Genomic DNA, 17,713 nt, shown 5'->3' with positions numbered 1-17,713 from the left:
TAACACTCCAACTTGGAGGAACATTCCCTCGATGTCGGCGGATACGGCGAATGGATGTTGTCTGAACCGTAGGAGTACATAGATAAGGTTTTGCAGTAAGTCAGGTCCGGTGATTAATGACTTATTAAGAGATGCGCCTTGGAATTTAGCTGCTCCGTTTAGTACCCTACGAACCTTGCCCGGCTTGTTCGGGTTAACAACCGGATGGTGTGGTAGGTACCACTCTCGTTCCGAGCGACTTTCCACCTTGTGAGCATCTTTGACCCTTACTACATAGCCCTTGTCTAAGTCCTTTTTGATGGTACTCGAGTACTTTTCCCTTAATGTCTGATCTTTCGTGAGCCGCTTTTCCAAAGACTTTAATTGAACAAGCGCTGAGGAATAATTGTTGGGCAGTTCGATGTTATCTTCAGCCCATAGCATTCCTACATCGTACCTTTTTCCATTATGCACGGTGGTGTTTTCAAGAATTTCATGCGCACGCGCATCCGAGGCGGATCGTGGGTCTACTTGCTTAAGTGCGCCGTACGACTCCATGTCGTACCAAGATTTTACCTGACTAGCGAGTTCAAAATCCTGCTCCATATTAGCTTTGAAACAAGTCGAGACTAAACCTGAAGATGACGGTAGAGGGCCGCTTAGAACCCAACCTATGGGCAAGCGAACAGCGAAGGGCGAGGACTTCTCGTCGGCAGCGAAGTACTCTAACGGGCGGATGGCATGATACACATCCTGTCCAAGTATCATCTCGATGTTTCCATAGCAATATGTAACTGGGTCTAGAACTGCTAGGTCCGGGTATGTTTCCTGAAGTGCTTTAATGTTAATGACATCGGCGCCTACATTCAAATTTTCCTTTACGTAAGGGCTGACTTTAAATGGTTCAAATGCTTGGTTGTCGCGTGGTGTTACAGTTAGTTCAACTAACTTAGTGTCTACAACCTCCTCGGTATTTATACCCTTGACTGTTAATTTCAATGCTGTACCGTGCAAACCAAGTCTATTTGCAAGATCATTGGACACCCAAGAGTTACTGCAAGCGGTATCGCACAAAACTAAAGCCGTGGTATCTTTACCAGAAGCGCTCTTCAACTGTAATTCAGTCACCTGAAAGAGGCCTTTCACATTACTTACAGATGACAAAGTAGTGGTCTTACTCGATGATTGGACACTAGAAAGTTTACTTTGATTTGCGCCAGCATTAGAATTACTATTGTTGTTGTTTGAAGGGGATTTTGATGGATAAACCCTCTCAGCTCCATGAAGAAGTGTATTACGGGAGCTGTTGCAACCGTCCTGCCTGCATTTTCTAGGATTTGGGCATTGCCTGAACATATGCTTTTCTCTCAAACATGAGAAACACAGTTTTGATTCCGCTACTACCTTTGCTCGCTGAGTGGGAGACTTTTCTTTAAATACCCTACACTCCCAGATGCGGTGGTTACCTTTACACACAATGCAGCGAGGTGTTGCAGGCGTTGCCGATGTTGAGGCTGGTCTCTGAGTGCCCTTAGTTTGCGTATTAGCAGCAAAATTTCTCGAGGCAACTTTGGTCTTTACTACTGAGCTGGTGTTATCCTCAGTTCTTGCCTTCAATGAAGTTTGTTTCATTAAATCATGTGCCTCGGCCTTCTCCTTCAACCAATCGTTGAAGTCAAGGAGTGTTGGCTTAACCCAATGTTTCTTCACTGTGAAGAGTGACCAAGACTCTTTTAGATTGGGCGGCAATTTTTGCACAGCCGTGTTAAGAAGTGAGGCGCTCTTAAGGTCTGCGTCATATGAAAGTGATTTAAAGACCCCAACAAGACTTGAAATTGCTGCAGAATAGTTTATGATGTTGTCACTATTGTGCATCTTAAGTGAAGGAAAAGAGCTGAGTTTGTCTAAGTGTGCACTGACTACTGCCTGTGGTTGACCAAATTTACGTTCGAGTGTCTTAAGTGCGTCCTTATACATTAAACCGCAGTATGCGAACTCAGCGATGGCGGTTTTAGCTTTTCCAGTTACAAGCGTTTTTAAATATGTTAACTTGACATCATCAGTCAAGGACTGTGCGTCTATGGCGCTTTTAAATTGTCCGAACCATTCGTGCCACTGCAGGGGATCACCATTGTACTGTGACAACTTCCACTCGGGCAGTGGATCGTTCCTCTTACAAGCAATTGCGTCCACCAACTGCTTTATCAAATCCGCAGAGTCCAAAGAAGGAGCCGAAGGTGTGGGATGCGGCGGGCCACCCCAACACAACGGGTTCGGAACGGTAGCTCCATAAGTTGGCGGAATTATCGGAGTGACAAAGGTGGGGGCGGTACCTGCGGAAGAACTAAATTGATTCGCATGCATGAAGTCTGATGTTACGTAATTTTGAGCGCCTGCTGCTGCTTGTACATGAGGGGAGCGGTGCGATGTAGATATATGAGGGTTGATTGACGGGGCCGGTTGTACGGTGTATAAGTTTGCGGATGTTCGTACAAGTGGTACTGCATTAGATGGGACTGCTGCTGGAAAACGCCAGACATTTGGATCTGGAGGAGCAGGAGGTGCGTGGGTTATAGGGACAAAACTTTGGGGCTGAAAGTTCTTTTTTGGGGGTGGTGGATGAATTAATTGAGGTACAAAAACGTTTGCGGAGGAAACGAATGGTGCAGGCGGAGAATGGGGTAACAGATTGACATTATTCGCCACGGGGTTAGTGGTTTGTAGTGGTAGTGCTTGTGGCGGCGAAGGAGGAAAGCGGAATGCTGGTGGGATTAACGGGAAATGCGGTGGTGCGAGGTTTAGAACGGGGGATGGTGGGGCTGGTACATTTATGTGTCCTTGTGGCGGATTAGGTGCTAGAGGAGCATTAACGATTGTATTAAAAGGTGGTGAATGCGGAGGGCTGACTAAATTCAACTGTCCCGGCATGCTCGATCTGCGAGGGAATTGATGATCTAACTGCAAACCATCGAAGTGCATTGTTGCTTGAGACAGTTGTCGGGCTGTGTTTGGGGCGTTTAGTTGAGTTGGCATACCAAAGTTTACTGGTGATGGAGGCGTATATTGAGGCTGTTGCTGTTCTTGCATGATGTTGTTTGCATTATGTGCTTCATTGATTACATTGGTTCGACTACTTGGATCATGGGCAGGGAGGTTGATGTTGGCCTCAACTTGACCATGTGTATTGAGATTGAAGTGTGAGTTTGGAAGTTGAGCTGAAGAAGGTCGTTGGACAATTGCTTGGTTGGATTGGGCGATGGAACCAGAAAAGTGCAAACTCGGTTCGTTTGCAACATCTGCAATGTTCCCGGCCGGTGACGAATTAACCCAATCTTGAACAAGTTTCTTGCTCTTGACTGAACTTCTTTCCGTAAAGAGCCCACTCATTTTGCCCGTACCGGACCCGTCTGCTGATGATTTTGTCATCAACTCAATTTCCTCAAGGGCTGCAGCAGCTACTTCCTTGCGATGATCCTCCTCAAGCTGCTCAATTTCCAATTCCCGCAATTTCGTTTGTTTTTCGATTTCGAGACGCTGTCTAGCAATGCGAAGCTTTGCTTCATGTTGTTTCTCAAGTTCCTCCCTTTTTAGTTTCGATAGTTCTAAGTCTCGTTGACGCTGACTTGATCTTTTTGAGGAAGTCATATGTGAACTTGATTTTGAATGGTGAGAGGTGTACTGCTCTGCTGTCTCTTTGTCATGGACCGAATTGATATACCCTCGAGCAGCAGCAATGAACTCATCAGTTTTCTTTGTTACAGTCTCTAACCATTTTTCAAGGTTCTTACAGGCAGCATCTGGATTTTCAGTCTTTTGTGCCAGATCAAAGAGCTCTTCATTTTTATCAACTACTCTAATAAAAGCGTCTTTGCACTTCACGAGCAGACGTTCGATCTTAACTTTCCTGTCTTGCTTATCAATAGCATTGTTAATTTCACCATAGATGTTATTAAGTTCAGCCTCTAATTTTGCCCTCGCACTATAAAGTTTGTTAAATTTGTCCTGCAAGGTTGTCATGATCTTATCAAAACAGGAACCACAAGTTTAATTTAGTACTACTATAAAGTACACAGACATGCAACAGCACAACACAAATGGGTTATACCGAACCCTAGAGTGACGGTTTGCCTTAGCAAACCGCCAAAGAGCAAAGATGTTCGTCGAGTACAATAGTACCCGGCGAAAGAAAGAAAGAACGGCGCGCAGGAAGCGCAAAAAGGGCAAAACGGGAGACGGGACGGATGGGAAGAAACGCCGAACGATTAACGCACGACGCAACGGGGAACCGGACTGACAAACGGGAGCGTCGGGCGAAAAGCGCGCGACGAAGCGGGAAAATGGCGCGGGCGTGCGGAAACGTCGGGCGGATGGCGCGCGACGAAACGGGAAAACGGCACGGGCGGGGCGGAAACGTCGGGCTGATGGCGCGCGACGAAACGGGAAAACGGCACGGGCGGGGCGGAAACGTCGGGTGGATGGCGCGCGACGAAACGGGAAAACGGCACGGGCGGGGCGGAAACGTCGGGCGGATGGCGGGCGACGAAACGAGAAACCGGGATAGCACGGGAGGGAGACGGTAAACCACAAGCGAGGATGCGGGAGGCTACAGCAGCAAAAGCTCTACCAATTAAGCTAGCCGTGACTCCAGAATAAACTTAAGTCACACCCTAGAAAGCAGGAGAGGAGCTACTGCAAGGTAAACTAGCACAAAAATTATAGGGCTTTATCAACGGCATCAAAAACATCAAACATGAAACAATTTACGGCAACGATGTAGTATTACGAAAAGTCGAAAAGGTCAGGAAATTTACTAGCCGTAACTCCAGAACAAACTTAAGTCACACCCTAGCAAACCACCATACCCAGACAACAAACGTGCATACTACAAAAATTAATAAAGCTACAGCAAATTGCTAGCAAACAAGTGTGGCGAAAGTCACGAAACAAACTAGCTGTAACTCCAGAATGAACTTAAGTCACACCCTAGGAAGGAACGAGACTAAACAACAAACCAGCATACTGGCAGAAAGAAATTTTACTACAGCAAAACTCAACATACTACATCATACAACAAATAAGTGGGGGGTGGAAAGAAACAAGGTGACACGGAAACAAAAAGGACGGAAACGGAAAAAGGAAACCAGATAACCAGCGGAAAACGGACGGTAGTGATAAACTCAAAGAATGGGGAGAGCGAAACGTTTAGTAAGGCGCTATCGGAGAGAACCAACCACAAACTAACCCGTACCTCGTGAGTTAACTAAGTCACACCGCCAGTCAGCGGGTAGACTCCCACAACAGCGCAAGACTAAGTGACATTCAGGTTATCAAAGGCTTGTGTGAGTTCCGCCTCCTCGAACGCATGACGGGTGCGAAGCGTTTTACGACGGTGCTTTGAAAGTTTCTTCGGTCGGGAGCGTGTTATCAAGGACCGGAGGTTGTTCTTGTGTGCTAACACTATAGTGAGTGTTTTCAGCTCAAGCGCAGGCTTTTGGTGTAATGCTCTGTACTCTTTAAGTAAACTAGGATCTTTCTGTTTACGTTTAGACACAATGTCTTTCACTATGTGGATGGTAACTAGAGTACTACGCTTGAGCTGATCGTAAATATCAGGAGTTCCCTCTCTGGGGCAAAACACTATAGCTTCTATGCGCTCCTGATACTTTTCAAGCACTTCAATAAGCTGCGAAGGTGTTAAAGGCTTATTGTTGTTACTGCGATGATGGGACAATGAATTGTTCACCACATCATGCCATATAACTAGCCTCTTATTATCACGGAAGAAGTGACTCAATTGAAATTGCGCGGTTTTTCGGACTTTCAAAGCGTTAGGATTAAAACTCAGACCCGGTAATGCGTAAATTCCTTTTTTATAATGGTCTTGTAACGCTTGAGGCAAGGTTTTTATGGCGTGATGCAGTGAACTTGCAGCTAATATAAAAACCATATAATGTTTTTTACAACATAATTGATTTGAGATTTGCTCAAACTCCGATCCTTGATGTTTAATGCACGATTTTCACGAGTTACCAAGAATAAGCGCTTGTTTGCAAAAAATCAGTTATCTGATTCTTTTTTTTTTAATTTGAAAATCTTGACCAAACTCTTAATTCTAACCTTTTTTATACAAATGTTCGATCCGCCATCTATCAACGCTTTATATAAATTTTTTGCAACATTTAATCAAGTTTGGTTAATTTTTTCTCAAACTTTTTTTTTTGCTTCGCGAGATAAAAGGTGTATACAGCGTTTTTGCAATTCAGAGACACCAATACGTACTACTGCTTATTGTTCAAATATCGGCCATTTTTTTCAAATTTGATGTTTTATAAACTCAAAAAATATAAGGGATAGGATATTGGTGACCAGGGATAATGTCGAAAATACCAGATTATAGGAAATGAAACTGAGAAAAAATATAAAGGGGGGGTTGCTAGATTTGCCGAATAAAATACTCAATATACTGCAACAGATAATCAAAACATGACGATTTAGTTTTTCGGATAGTTCTTACAGTTTTTGTTGTTGTAATTGTTGGCTCTCACGCTTCCAGCTCATAATCGCGGCTACCATTAACCCCTTACTTGTGAGTGCCTCCTTTGTGCTCGGTGTGTCCCATGTCATGTGTTGAAACTCTTCAAGTGAGAGGACTAGGTTGATACAACACGCACTCACTATGTTCTCCCGGTGATTTGGTTTGAAGAAGGCAATGGCAGTTGTGTCCCTCTCAATTGCGTCTTTGACCAGCGGGTATTGGGTAGCTCTGTCGATTGAGGGTGGTCATTGGCTTCTGGGGTCGTCCTCACATTAACTAATCACATTCATATCTTGGGAAAATAAAGAAGCATGCCTTATTGATGCCGTAAGTTCAAGCGATGCTCGGTGGTAGTAAAGCAGCAGCTGTTCAAGCGAGTCCTGTTTAGAGAGTGTGTTTAGTCTTGTTTTAAATAATTTGATAAATAGATTCCCATCAAAAAGGGTGATGCGAAAATCGGCTCCAAAGTGTCCCGGGTCGCGGCACCAAAAATAAAGGTGACGAAAAGTTTTCACTCTTTCGAATGTTAATTCATCATAATATCGATAAGGCAACTGTATTCAACTATGCATTAATGCCAACGGCCCATGTCAATGGCCCGGCAAATCTAGCTTGATCTTTTTTAGCAGGTATTTTGTCTGAGCTCAGATTGGTCACCAACACACTTTCGAAACATAAAAACGTTCAGCCTAAAAAGAGCGCAATCGATTTAGTATATTCGTAGGCTCAACGAAAATTATGTTAAACGAACTTTTTCCGAGCACTCTACGTATAAGAAGTTAAATGTTTAAGAAATTACGCAATCTTTTGTTCATTTCTCGCTTTATTCAAATAGCGCATTTCAATCTTCGCTGCTCTTTTATTTACTCAGTACCATCGTCGCATGGTTTCAAATGAGATAAAGATATTCAATCATTTGTCGCATGATTGCAGGTCAAACAAAAAGATATTGAACAATCGTCGTACGATTGCAATTCAAGAAAAGATATTTTCTCGCTGATAACGTTTATTTACTTAGTAACAGTGGGTTATCGTTTTGGCTCCTGAATTCTAAAGCTTTGAAGGGAATTACACATCGTTTGTATAATCCAATATTTCTTATAAGGCAAAGTGTAACCCGATGGCTAAGTCATATAGAAGAAACATTTCCAATAGACGCTTATATAATCTAAATATAATATAACGATTTATAATATAACCATAATCTTATAGTTTGGAAATCTAATTTGCGCTGCTACAATATTTTCTGGCAATTTTTGGAATGTGGACGAATATTTCGATAAAATGAGATTTTATTGCAAATTAAAGTATTAATATCTGTGAGTTGTGGTAAGAAAATATATTTTTGCAGCAAATCAACCGCAATTTTTTGCACTAAATACAATGAAAGTGTTGATTTTTTGGTTAAATATTGATAAATTTTCTTAAGATTTGCCGTAAGTTGTTAGAACTTTTTTCACCGCTTCCTGTGATAGTTATTTATCGTTTTGTTCATTGCTCATTTCTCGTTAATTGGTAATTAATAGTTCATAAATTTCTTTTGTTGTGGTCGGAGCTTTTTAGCCATTAATTACCATAACTTTTATAATTCTTTATTCGTTTTAAAGTCAGTCATTCCATGTCCATAACCCAAATTATGTGAAAGCGCCAACATTAGAGTTTGAACTTTTAAAATTCTTTATTCGTTTTAAAGACAGTCATTCCAGGTTCATGACCCAAATTATGTGAAAGCGCCAAAATTAGAGTTTGACGTCAAAAATATTTACAACAAATTCATCAAACTAAAATAGCTATTGTTTCTTTTTTGTTCAGCTGGTAGAAGTCTGTTGACGACTAAAGTGAAGATGGAAGACGCAGGAGAACACTTGCACTTCCTTCAGAAGAGTCTAGACACCACTCGCACTGACCTACAAGCCATCAGTCTGCAAAAACGACTCAAGGTCAGTCCTAAATTTTTCAATTTCAGTTTATGGATTTTATACATGTTATATTTGAATTTTACATTTTTAATACTTAATTTTTTTTAAATTATTAATTGTGTTGTCGTAGAAAATCGGACTCAAATTACTGTAAATAATCAGAGACAAACTTTGTGACCTTCTCGGCTTTAAAGTTTTTTTTGGTTCTGAGAATGCAAAATTGTCCTCAATAGTGTGAACAATAGGGTTGCCACTGTTTATAGTAGATTAGTCAGTTTACCAGTTTACAGTTCTCTGATTGTCATGATTCAGTTCTCAACGCTGCGGTTGATAAGTTTGCAATTGTTATGTTTGCCGAACTAATCTAACTTCTGAAATCCATGGCGACCCAGCGCGGACAAAATGAAGGCCCAAGTCGTAGTCTAGTCAAACTGGTGACAGTTATTTCACAAGAAAGAGTGTCTGATGCAAGATGCAGATTTTTTCACAAGATTATTTCACAGTATTTCACTTTATTGGTTATTTCACAAGATTTGTTCTTATGTGTGATGTGATTGATTAATTAGAGTGCGCCAATTCTGTCCAATCTGTGTCTGTCTGATCGAGACAATGCACAGATATGTGATAGATACTTAAGACACTATCTCATGTCTGCTAAGGTATGACGACACCTATTACAACACATACACCCACCGCCCTATATTTCTCAATAGTTCACTGATGAACACAATCATCAAATCATGTCGCCTTAATTTTCTGGAAAGTAAAATATAATTGATGAGTTTTTCAAAAGGGACGTCACCTAAACGAGCTGTAAAGCTTATCTGACGTACCTCTTGAAAACGTTTATAGTTATTAATTGTAAACTGTTTTCAAGGAACTTAATTCAATTCAAAATCGGAGCTGCTTTAATAAAATCCTCATCTTAGAACATTTAGATAAGTCACCAATAGCAGTTATTGGAGAAAACAATCATTGATGAATCATGCCATCAAAATAAGAGATAGTGAAGCTAATGTAACAAATATCATCCTAGAATATCTTAGAAGCATCTATCTCATTTGGAATGTTCTCATAAGACATCTCTCCAATCAAGTTCAGTTGATTATGACACTGACTAAAGTGAGGAAAACTATAAAAAGTCATAGTTAGTTGTTTCCCACCCCATATGCAATGTTTAGGCGGCTGGTGACCGTAAGCAGACGTTAGATGTTGACAATTCGGTGAAGAACCAGTTCAAGACAGACAAGCAGCTGGAGGAGGCACTTGTGAGGGCGTGGAACAACGAGATAGAGCAGAGGAGATATGTCATGGATGATGTCAAGTCACGATTGGAGGTCAGATATTGTAGACTCAAGTTATACTTTCACCTAAAAGTGAATATTAAAACTGAAAAAAGGTGACCCATTGTAATAATCCCAGGTCAGGGGCTTGGCCGAAAGCCGATGTCCGGATGATGAACTCATAAAATGAGGGAAAATCAAAGTTACGCTGTTTGGTGTTGATAATTCTAATCGGTTCACATCTATATGGTTGTTTCCGTTAGATTTCTGAGTCCATTGTTAGATCTCCCTTGAGGGGGGGGGGGGGGGGTGAAATGTTTACATGTGACTCTTTGTGATCACTCAGGATTATTTAACATTATTGGAGATCAAAAACAAATATCCAATAAAGGTCAATTTATACATCAATAATTTTCTATGATATCATGCAATGTTCAATTGTCATGGTTGGTTTCTAGAGTCAAAATAAACACGGTTGTCAGAGCATAATTAAATGCATGAAAATTCTGAAGCTCAGTTCACTGAAAGGTATGAGAAACTATCTAATGCAGTATTGGGAAATTTATATTACCCAGAATTTGATGTTGGGTTTATCGGGCTCGTGCGTTTCTATGATGCGGCACCTCTTGTGTGAATTTTATCAATTTTCGGCAATTTTTCTACGACAAATAAAAATATTTAAAATTTATCGGCAATTCTTTGATGCGTTATTTATTCTGAATCATAAACCGAGTTGAAGTTTCACCTCATGCTCCGTTCTTAAAAAGTGACACTCATTTGATGTGTGAGATGAGTTTAATGGGAGGGGGGTATGAAATGATCTTAATGGGCGCCCAGGTTGAGGTCGCGCTCGAAATCGCCTCTGATCAGACCGTCCCAGACAAGGGGGGCGGGTGGGAGGTTTGTTAAGGTGTTCCTGGACTCGGGTATAGATCTGCTTAGCAAAATTATTTATTTTTATTTTGCGGCGTAAACATTTTCTGAGTGAAATTATAGAAAGTGGTAACTGCGCGTGAGGCCAAGCAGCGCAACTTGTCCCAAGATGTGAGATCTCTGGGTCTGGCGAGGAACAACCAAGAGAAGCAGGTCAAGGAACTCGAGAAAAAACTGGAAAAACTAAGGTAACTACCGCACTCATTTTAAACGTTTCTCGTCCTACAAAAATAACGACTTTATTAAAAACAAATTAACCAGGCAAAAAAAATAATTTACAGCGAATGGCTTATTTTAGCTCTGTAAAAGAAACCCCAAAAACGACTATCTTTAGGAGAAACGATCATTTGAAAAATGAAAACATAGCCAACTAATGTCGGTGAATTTGCTCTCGAGCAAGCGGTTGGCTCCATCAGTAGCTAGCGACGGTTTAGTGAGGCAAGCTTTAGCCTAATTGAAGGGGGTGCACCAGGGGGGACATTGGTTGGGCAACGGTGGGGGGAGGGGGGTCATTGGCTGCACGGAGCCTTTACGGCCTGAACAATGTGCAGGGTTGGGGATGGGGGTGAAGTGAGGGAGTTTGATGTAAGGGGGATCAACATGTAAGAACCGCCCTTCACACCATGATTATAAATCTCCAAAACAGTTTCTGTGAATCGCATACTTGGAGACTAGTGAGCTGAAACAGAATAGATCCTCTTTATCAACAGTGATCTGAACTGAATAACAAGAAATGGCGCCAAGTTTCCGTTGTCATCAGTATGTTTCTTGTGTGTAAAATGAGCCTCATTTTTGCTGTTTTCCAATAAAGATCCTATAAAAACTCCTGAGCTACGAATTAATGTTTTGATTATATTCTTACAATCGTTGTTTTTCCGCATTCGAAAAACTATCTTTGACGACATTTTTTGGGTGTCTTGGGAGAACACAATTAGCAGTGTAACATCGTTCGTACTTTAAACAACAAAAATTGTTAGTATTAATTGTCTTTTGTTATTTGTCTGTTTTTATTCTTGGAAAAGACCGTGAGAAACAAAAGGCAAAGTTGACGGCAAAAATAAAATTTTTATCTTTGTTCAATAAGTACGTTCAATTTGTTTGAAGAGACAAATATCTTGTTAGAAGATCGTTCGCCATCATCATTGATTTTTTTTCCGAAAAAAAGTGTGTTTTCAAGTTTTTGACAAGTGTTGTCTTTTATTGCTTCTAATTTGGCAGTTACAATGGGGAGATCAATAGAAAGACGTTCTTAGCCAGTTAAAGTTATTCAAAAACTGTTTAAGACAAAAGTAAAGATGTTTTACATTTTAGACCTCTTACATGCAGTTCCGTGCATTAATTTGTATGACCAAAAATTACAAAATAAAAAAGAATTATACGCAAAACCTAAATGCAGAAAATTTTTTCTTCCTGGGCTAGTTTCACTCATCTCTTCACTCTCAAAAAAGCAATTCAAACTGAACGGAAGCGGTATAAAAAGGGAAATCAGAACTATGGAAAAAGGGATGGACCATGAAGCCCAATTTTAGATGCCCGTTACTTGAACTTTGTTCTTATAAGTCTTAGTTGCCATCTTTAATGCTCATTGGCATTGGTACTAGCGCCTGTATCCTCTCACTTAGAAATAGGAGTATGTTCAACTGCAAAATCACATCAAAACAGTTTGCACTTTAAAATCGTTTTCGTACAAAAACCAATTTTTGTTATTTTCTTATACTCTTTAAAACCCAGTCGTTGTTATGGGTATTGACGGCAGCTATTTTTTAGTAAGTTGCTGGGTATGTTTTTTTTTTACTTGTGACAGCCAAGCAGAATTAGTAGAGATTCTGTCAAGTTGATTTTTTCTCGCTCAGATATACCCGTCACCCTTTAACACAGTTTTTTCTGGTCACTTTTTATCATATATATAACGGTCATTAATGAAGAACAACATAAACAATACACTGAATCCTAAATTGAGGCTCAATTAGGTTGTCTGTTTTTTTGTGGCAGTATATTTTAAGTTATTTTGATTTAAGGGTTTATCGCGTTTTTATTGTAAAACTATGAAACGATTTTGTCAAAGCTAGTAATTTCGGAACGTTTCCTATAGAAGATAGTTTTTAAAAATATAGGCTACACTTTGTTATTCGAAACTCAGAGAACAGCATCATACAGAGGAGAAACACGGAAGCCATTTTGTTTTTTAACGAGTGGGCGATGAAAAATGGCAGATGCTTTATCTGAATGGAAACCGACACTATTTTTTCAAATCTGAAAACAACTTTAAAACTTTGAATGCTTGTCACTATCATTCACAATTTGAAATGAACCAATAATTTGCTCGCAAATGTTTAACTGGAAGCCATTGTGACAATATACAACTGACCTTTGGCTATACGCTTTGCGAAATTTGAGTTAAGCTTGATTAATATGTTTAGGCTTTCCTGGCTAAAATTCTTTGTCCTCTTCTTTCATTCAAACCGTTTTTTATATTTCTGTGTACATTCTGTTGTTTTAGACAATGACAAGGCTTAGTTGTCTACTATGGTGCGCTATATTCAGTTACATGAGCATGACAGTTATGTGCTATTATATTGAGAAATAATGGAAACTGAGAATACCGTAATGATTTTATAAAATCAAACTACCTGGAGAATATCAAAGTATTAATGATACCGGAGTCGACTTTTTTCTGTATCCCATGAAAAACTAGGGCTCACGTGTCTTCGAGAGCAAATACAGCTTGAACTCTGAACTAACACCAGTTTTTGGTCGCTAACAAATTCAGTATAAAAATTACTCCAATTTTTTATCCATTTGTTGAGATCTCATTACGGAGAAAACTACTAACTTTTTGTGAGACTTCATAGTTTAGTATTTTTATACGGCACTATATTTGTACAGTTAACATATGCGAGAGTTATATGTAAAAACCATTTCACTATTTCAGATCGTTAAACTCTTAATAAGTTTTAAAATAACTTAGATTAGTTCAACTTATGCCATTTAAGTATTATGCATCGACAGGTTTGTCCGCTGAAGCGAACATGCTCAAGATTTGAACTTTGACCGTTTTCTGAAGAAGGATAAAGTACAAAATTATTGTGTTTACTTTAATATTTAATTAAAGGGGCACAAAATTAAGCAGGGATTCTAAATCTAACAATTTTCAAAATTGGTTCTCTTACAATGAAGTTTGAAGTTCAGCTGTGATAAACCACAAACTTAGAGCCTACAAGGGCTGGAAGGCAGCTACACAAAGTCTTAATTTACTTTTCAGCTCGTTACTTTCAACGGAAGCAAGAATCACTAAAGCAAGCAAAAAATATTCTAGAACAACATGGCAAAACTGTCTAGTGATAATTTTGCATAAAGAATACAGACCTGTAAAATAATAACTTTGTCCGAGGGCAGAATATAACGTAATCACTGCGACAAACGCAATTTTGAAAATTGTGTAAACGGCACAATACTTCTAGTGATATGTTTGTTAATTCACTTTTTATTTACAGACGCACATGCTCTCTGATACCCATTTTTGCAAAAAAACTGATTTTGAGAACGCCAAATTTCTATTTTAACATCTTATTAAAATTTTGGTCTGATTGAAAGAAATTTGTAACATAACGTAGCGTTATCATCACGGTCAGATTGGCACAATTATTGGCGCCAAACTCTATTCTAGACCTTGAATTTTTAAAAGACCGTCCTTGATCGACTAAGGCTTGCAAAGACTGTCCTCGACATTTTTTTGGTATGAAAGGAATTTTTCTAGTATTTTCGTGATGCCCTCGACTTTGTCTGGAACTAAAACAACCATTTTCGTCCAGACAATGAAACGTGTCTTCGAATTTGGCTGGACTATGTAACGTGTCCCGGAATTTGCCTGGACAATAAGACGTGCCGTGGAACATTAGACAATTTACGTGAATTTTTGCCAACTGTTGATTATAACGTAGTCAGCATTTCGCTCCTTCTTCTTTTGCGATTTAGAAGATCCGACAATCTATCACAACTAAGCATTGTTTTTGTAAAAAATTGTACTTTATAAATATGAAAGTGAAAAAAAGAACAACGCTACATTATCATCATGGCTAATGGAAAGAAGACCACTAAAATTAAATTGCCTAGTTTCAGTCAGTCTTCTATGGTGGAAAAATAGTCCAGCTGCGATAGCGACTTTATCTTAAGAACAGCAGAAATTTTTAGTTCTTTTGGAAGTTTTCCAATGTTTTTAAAGTTGGACTGCTCTAGTGCAATGATGTTTAGTCTTGCACCGATACTGCTTCTGTATGTACAGAAGCAAAAAAAAAATGTTGAAAATTTTTAATTTGTTAAAAATTTTGAATTCGTTAAAAAGTTACAGACTTACGAAAAAAAATTTTCTCGACCCATGAAAAGACCATGCTCGACCCAAGATAACTATGAAAAATCTCGAGACCCAAAATGCCTATGAAAAGACATTTGTTCGACTCATAAAAAATTTGGCTAGATTTATGAAACGAAATAGCCTCGACTCCAACCAGGGTCTTTGACCGTGTAATTTAATTCAAACTTTAACCCCACCTAGAAAAAATAGGTCTTTTTATAGTTCCAGGTCTAGACTAGGGAGGTCTTTTAATTGCCTCTTAATTGGTTGAATCCCTATAATCGCTCGGATTTTTCTTACATATATAATTCATAGGAGCAACTTTTTCAATTCCCTTATATGGTAATAATTGCTCAAAGGCTGCAAAGATAGAAAGATTACTGAAATCCGATTTGAGATGTTCTCTCCTATATTTACTAATCCGAGCATATTTACTTTTTTTCGTCCCTTGTAAGGTAACGTATATGAATTTTTTATATGAGCTCAACTGCTGACGGAATGAATCAAACGGATTGAATTACCGTGATGAACAGCAACTCCAAAAAAGATCTAGAAGCGTAAACGTAACAAATCAAAGCGTAGCTGGTGTCAGGTGAAATCTCCTCAGAAAATAATCTTATTGGCGACCATTTTAGGATTGACAACCAAAGGACCATGTTGCAGAAGTTGGCAGAGCAGAAGGCACAAGAGCGAAAGATAGAAGACGAATTACTTCGCAAGAAAGGCGACCTAATCTCCGTAAGTTCATATGTCCAAACTTTGATGCTTTTCAAATACGATCTCATTGACTTTTCGGTTCTTCTCTGTTCTCTATTGAGAGCCAAAATTGATCTAAATGAAAAGAGGTACAATTTTAGGGTTAGCAACAGACAATGGTTATAGTATGGTGGTGTTGGGGATCATTAGAAAATGTATTCTGCTTAGAGACTACGTTTATTTTTTAACCCTGCAATTCATATTTTACAAGTGCCCTTAGGTTTGTCATGAAAATATGATGCATACTTTATAACTTATGAACAGGCCAAAATTCTCCGTCAAAAATAATCGTCTGGCTGGCATTTCAATCAACAATAAAAATAGTAAAATCCTTATTACTCACTAAAAAAATAAATTACATGAGATATTACCCAATGATACAATACACCACTGCAAATACCTATGAAAGATATCTTAGCTTTTGAGTTTTTTTGAAACTTGAGTTTTTTATTTTTGAATTTGTTTATTTTTGTGTGATTAGATTCATGCGAAGAGAGACGACAATTACCAGAATCTTCTGAAAGAGAAAGATGTTCTCAGAAAAGACCAGTTTGTCCTCTCCGACATCGACAGAGTAAGTTATTTTTCTCCGCTTTGCTTTCCTTAATACACTGCCTGTCTCTTTTATGTTTATGGCATTACAAAATATTGGCTTCTTTAAATTTTAAAGCATTTTCAAAACTAAACAACAAATTTTTTTAATCAATTTTTGTTGACGCAGCTTATTTTTCAGAGCCAATTGGATTTCTGTCGTGATATTTTGTTCGGATATGATAGTTTCAAATCAAGTCCCACGGTCCGCTAAGACATGGCCAAACGCGCCAAATGAGCAGCTCGTAAACATTCAAGTGGAGGTTTATTTCCTTGTCCTATCTAAATCCAAGTGGTTTTTTTCATGGTTTTTTTTCCGAAACCGTACGGACTCAACTCTTTATTGGGATAACAGAATTTGAAATGTTTCAGGAACACAAACGGATCCTTCAAGTGGCCGGACGAACAGACACTCTTTACTCTTAACATTAAACTAAAAATATCAACCAGTATATGCATGCTATGTTCTATCTATACAGACTGAATTGGAACTATGTATGTATATACTAATACCACTAATAACACTTTGCCAAACTAAAACCAGCTCTTTTGTAACCTTAGAAAATATATTTTTTGGAACACTGTCTTCTAAAAATCAAATTGTTGACAGAACTATGAGCAACAATTACACAGATCTCCAATCAATCTGCTGTTTAAAGTATAAATACCATCAACTGATGTATTGCAGTCATGGGCCTTTGCACGCGAAGTGGCCTATCAGTATAAAGTTAAAAAAAAAACGATTGCTTCTTATACAAAGGGACAAATTGAATTGAAAACCTTTTAGGGCAACAAATGATTATATATAGAGAGCGCAAACATGGAATCGTGTACCAGCAAAACAAGCACCACAGCTGAACAAAATAAACAAAAAACAAAGGAAAAAAAGTTAAATAGATCCAAAATTGGCAGCAGCTGTGCAATGAAAGCTTGACTTAACATAATATGCATTTCGAAATGACTTTGTAGAAATATGACGTTGATGTTTTATTTTTTTAGAAAAGAAACGAAAAAGATGTGAAAACCAAAGAGAAGTAAGACGTAATTTATTGTGACGATTGTCAATCAGTGACAACCTTACGGTGAATTTAACAACCTCTTTCGATACCAGAAAAAGGATTAATTTCATTAACAGTTTCAAAAGCCGTAGCTTTTACAACTTTTACATTGGAAATTTCAACAATGGGTCTAGAACCAAACGCTTCAAAGATACGCAAATAAAACAAGGAGGCTCAGTATTATGCGTTCGCACATAGTGTTCCGACCGCGCTCATCGATATTTTCGGCTTAATTGTCAACTAAACGAGGAAGGGATAAAAAACTTTCAAAAGTTCAAGTATTTTTTAAAAAATAAATGGTGTATAAA

General features: G+C 38.8%; 1 protein-coding gene across 1 annotated transcript in view; it reads left to right on the top strand.

Annotated features, from left to right (window-relative positions):
- LOC142337557 (uncharacterized) overlaps positions 1-16,931 on the top strand; it is a 48,623-nt gene extending 31,692 nt beyond the window's left edge. Inside the window, exons 10-15 of the mRNA XM_075386872.1 lie at positions 8,327-8,454; positions 9,615-9,770; positions 10,713-10,837; positions 15,636-15,738; positions 16,238-16,330; positions 16,720-16,931. Coding sequence (XP_075242987.1) covers positions 8,327-8,454; positions 9,615-9,770; positions 10,713-10,837; positions 15,636-15,738; positions 16,238-16,330; positions 16,720-16,773 — 659 coding nt within the window. The 3' untranslated portion in view covers positions 16,774-16,931. The remainder of the gene's footprint in view (positions 1-8,326; positions 8,455-9,614; positions 9,771-10,712; positions 10,838-15,635; positions 15,739-16,237; positions 16,331-16,719) is intronic.
- Positions 16,932-17,713: the final 782 nt, after the last annotated feature.

The sequence above is a fragment of the Convolutriloba macropyga genome, chromosome 4, assembly GCF_964194025.1.
Source record: "Convolutriloba macropyga chromosome 4, txConMacr16.3, whole genome shotgun sequence".
In the NCBI taxonomy this organism is placed as follows: domain Eukaryota; kingdom Metazoa; phylum Xenacoelomorpha; order Acoela; family Convolutidae; genus Convolutriloba; species Convolutriloba macropyga.
Note: the sequence above shows the minus strand (reverse complement) of the source record. Positions and strands in the feature narration are given on the sequence as shown.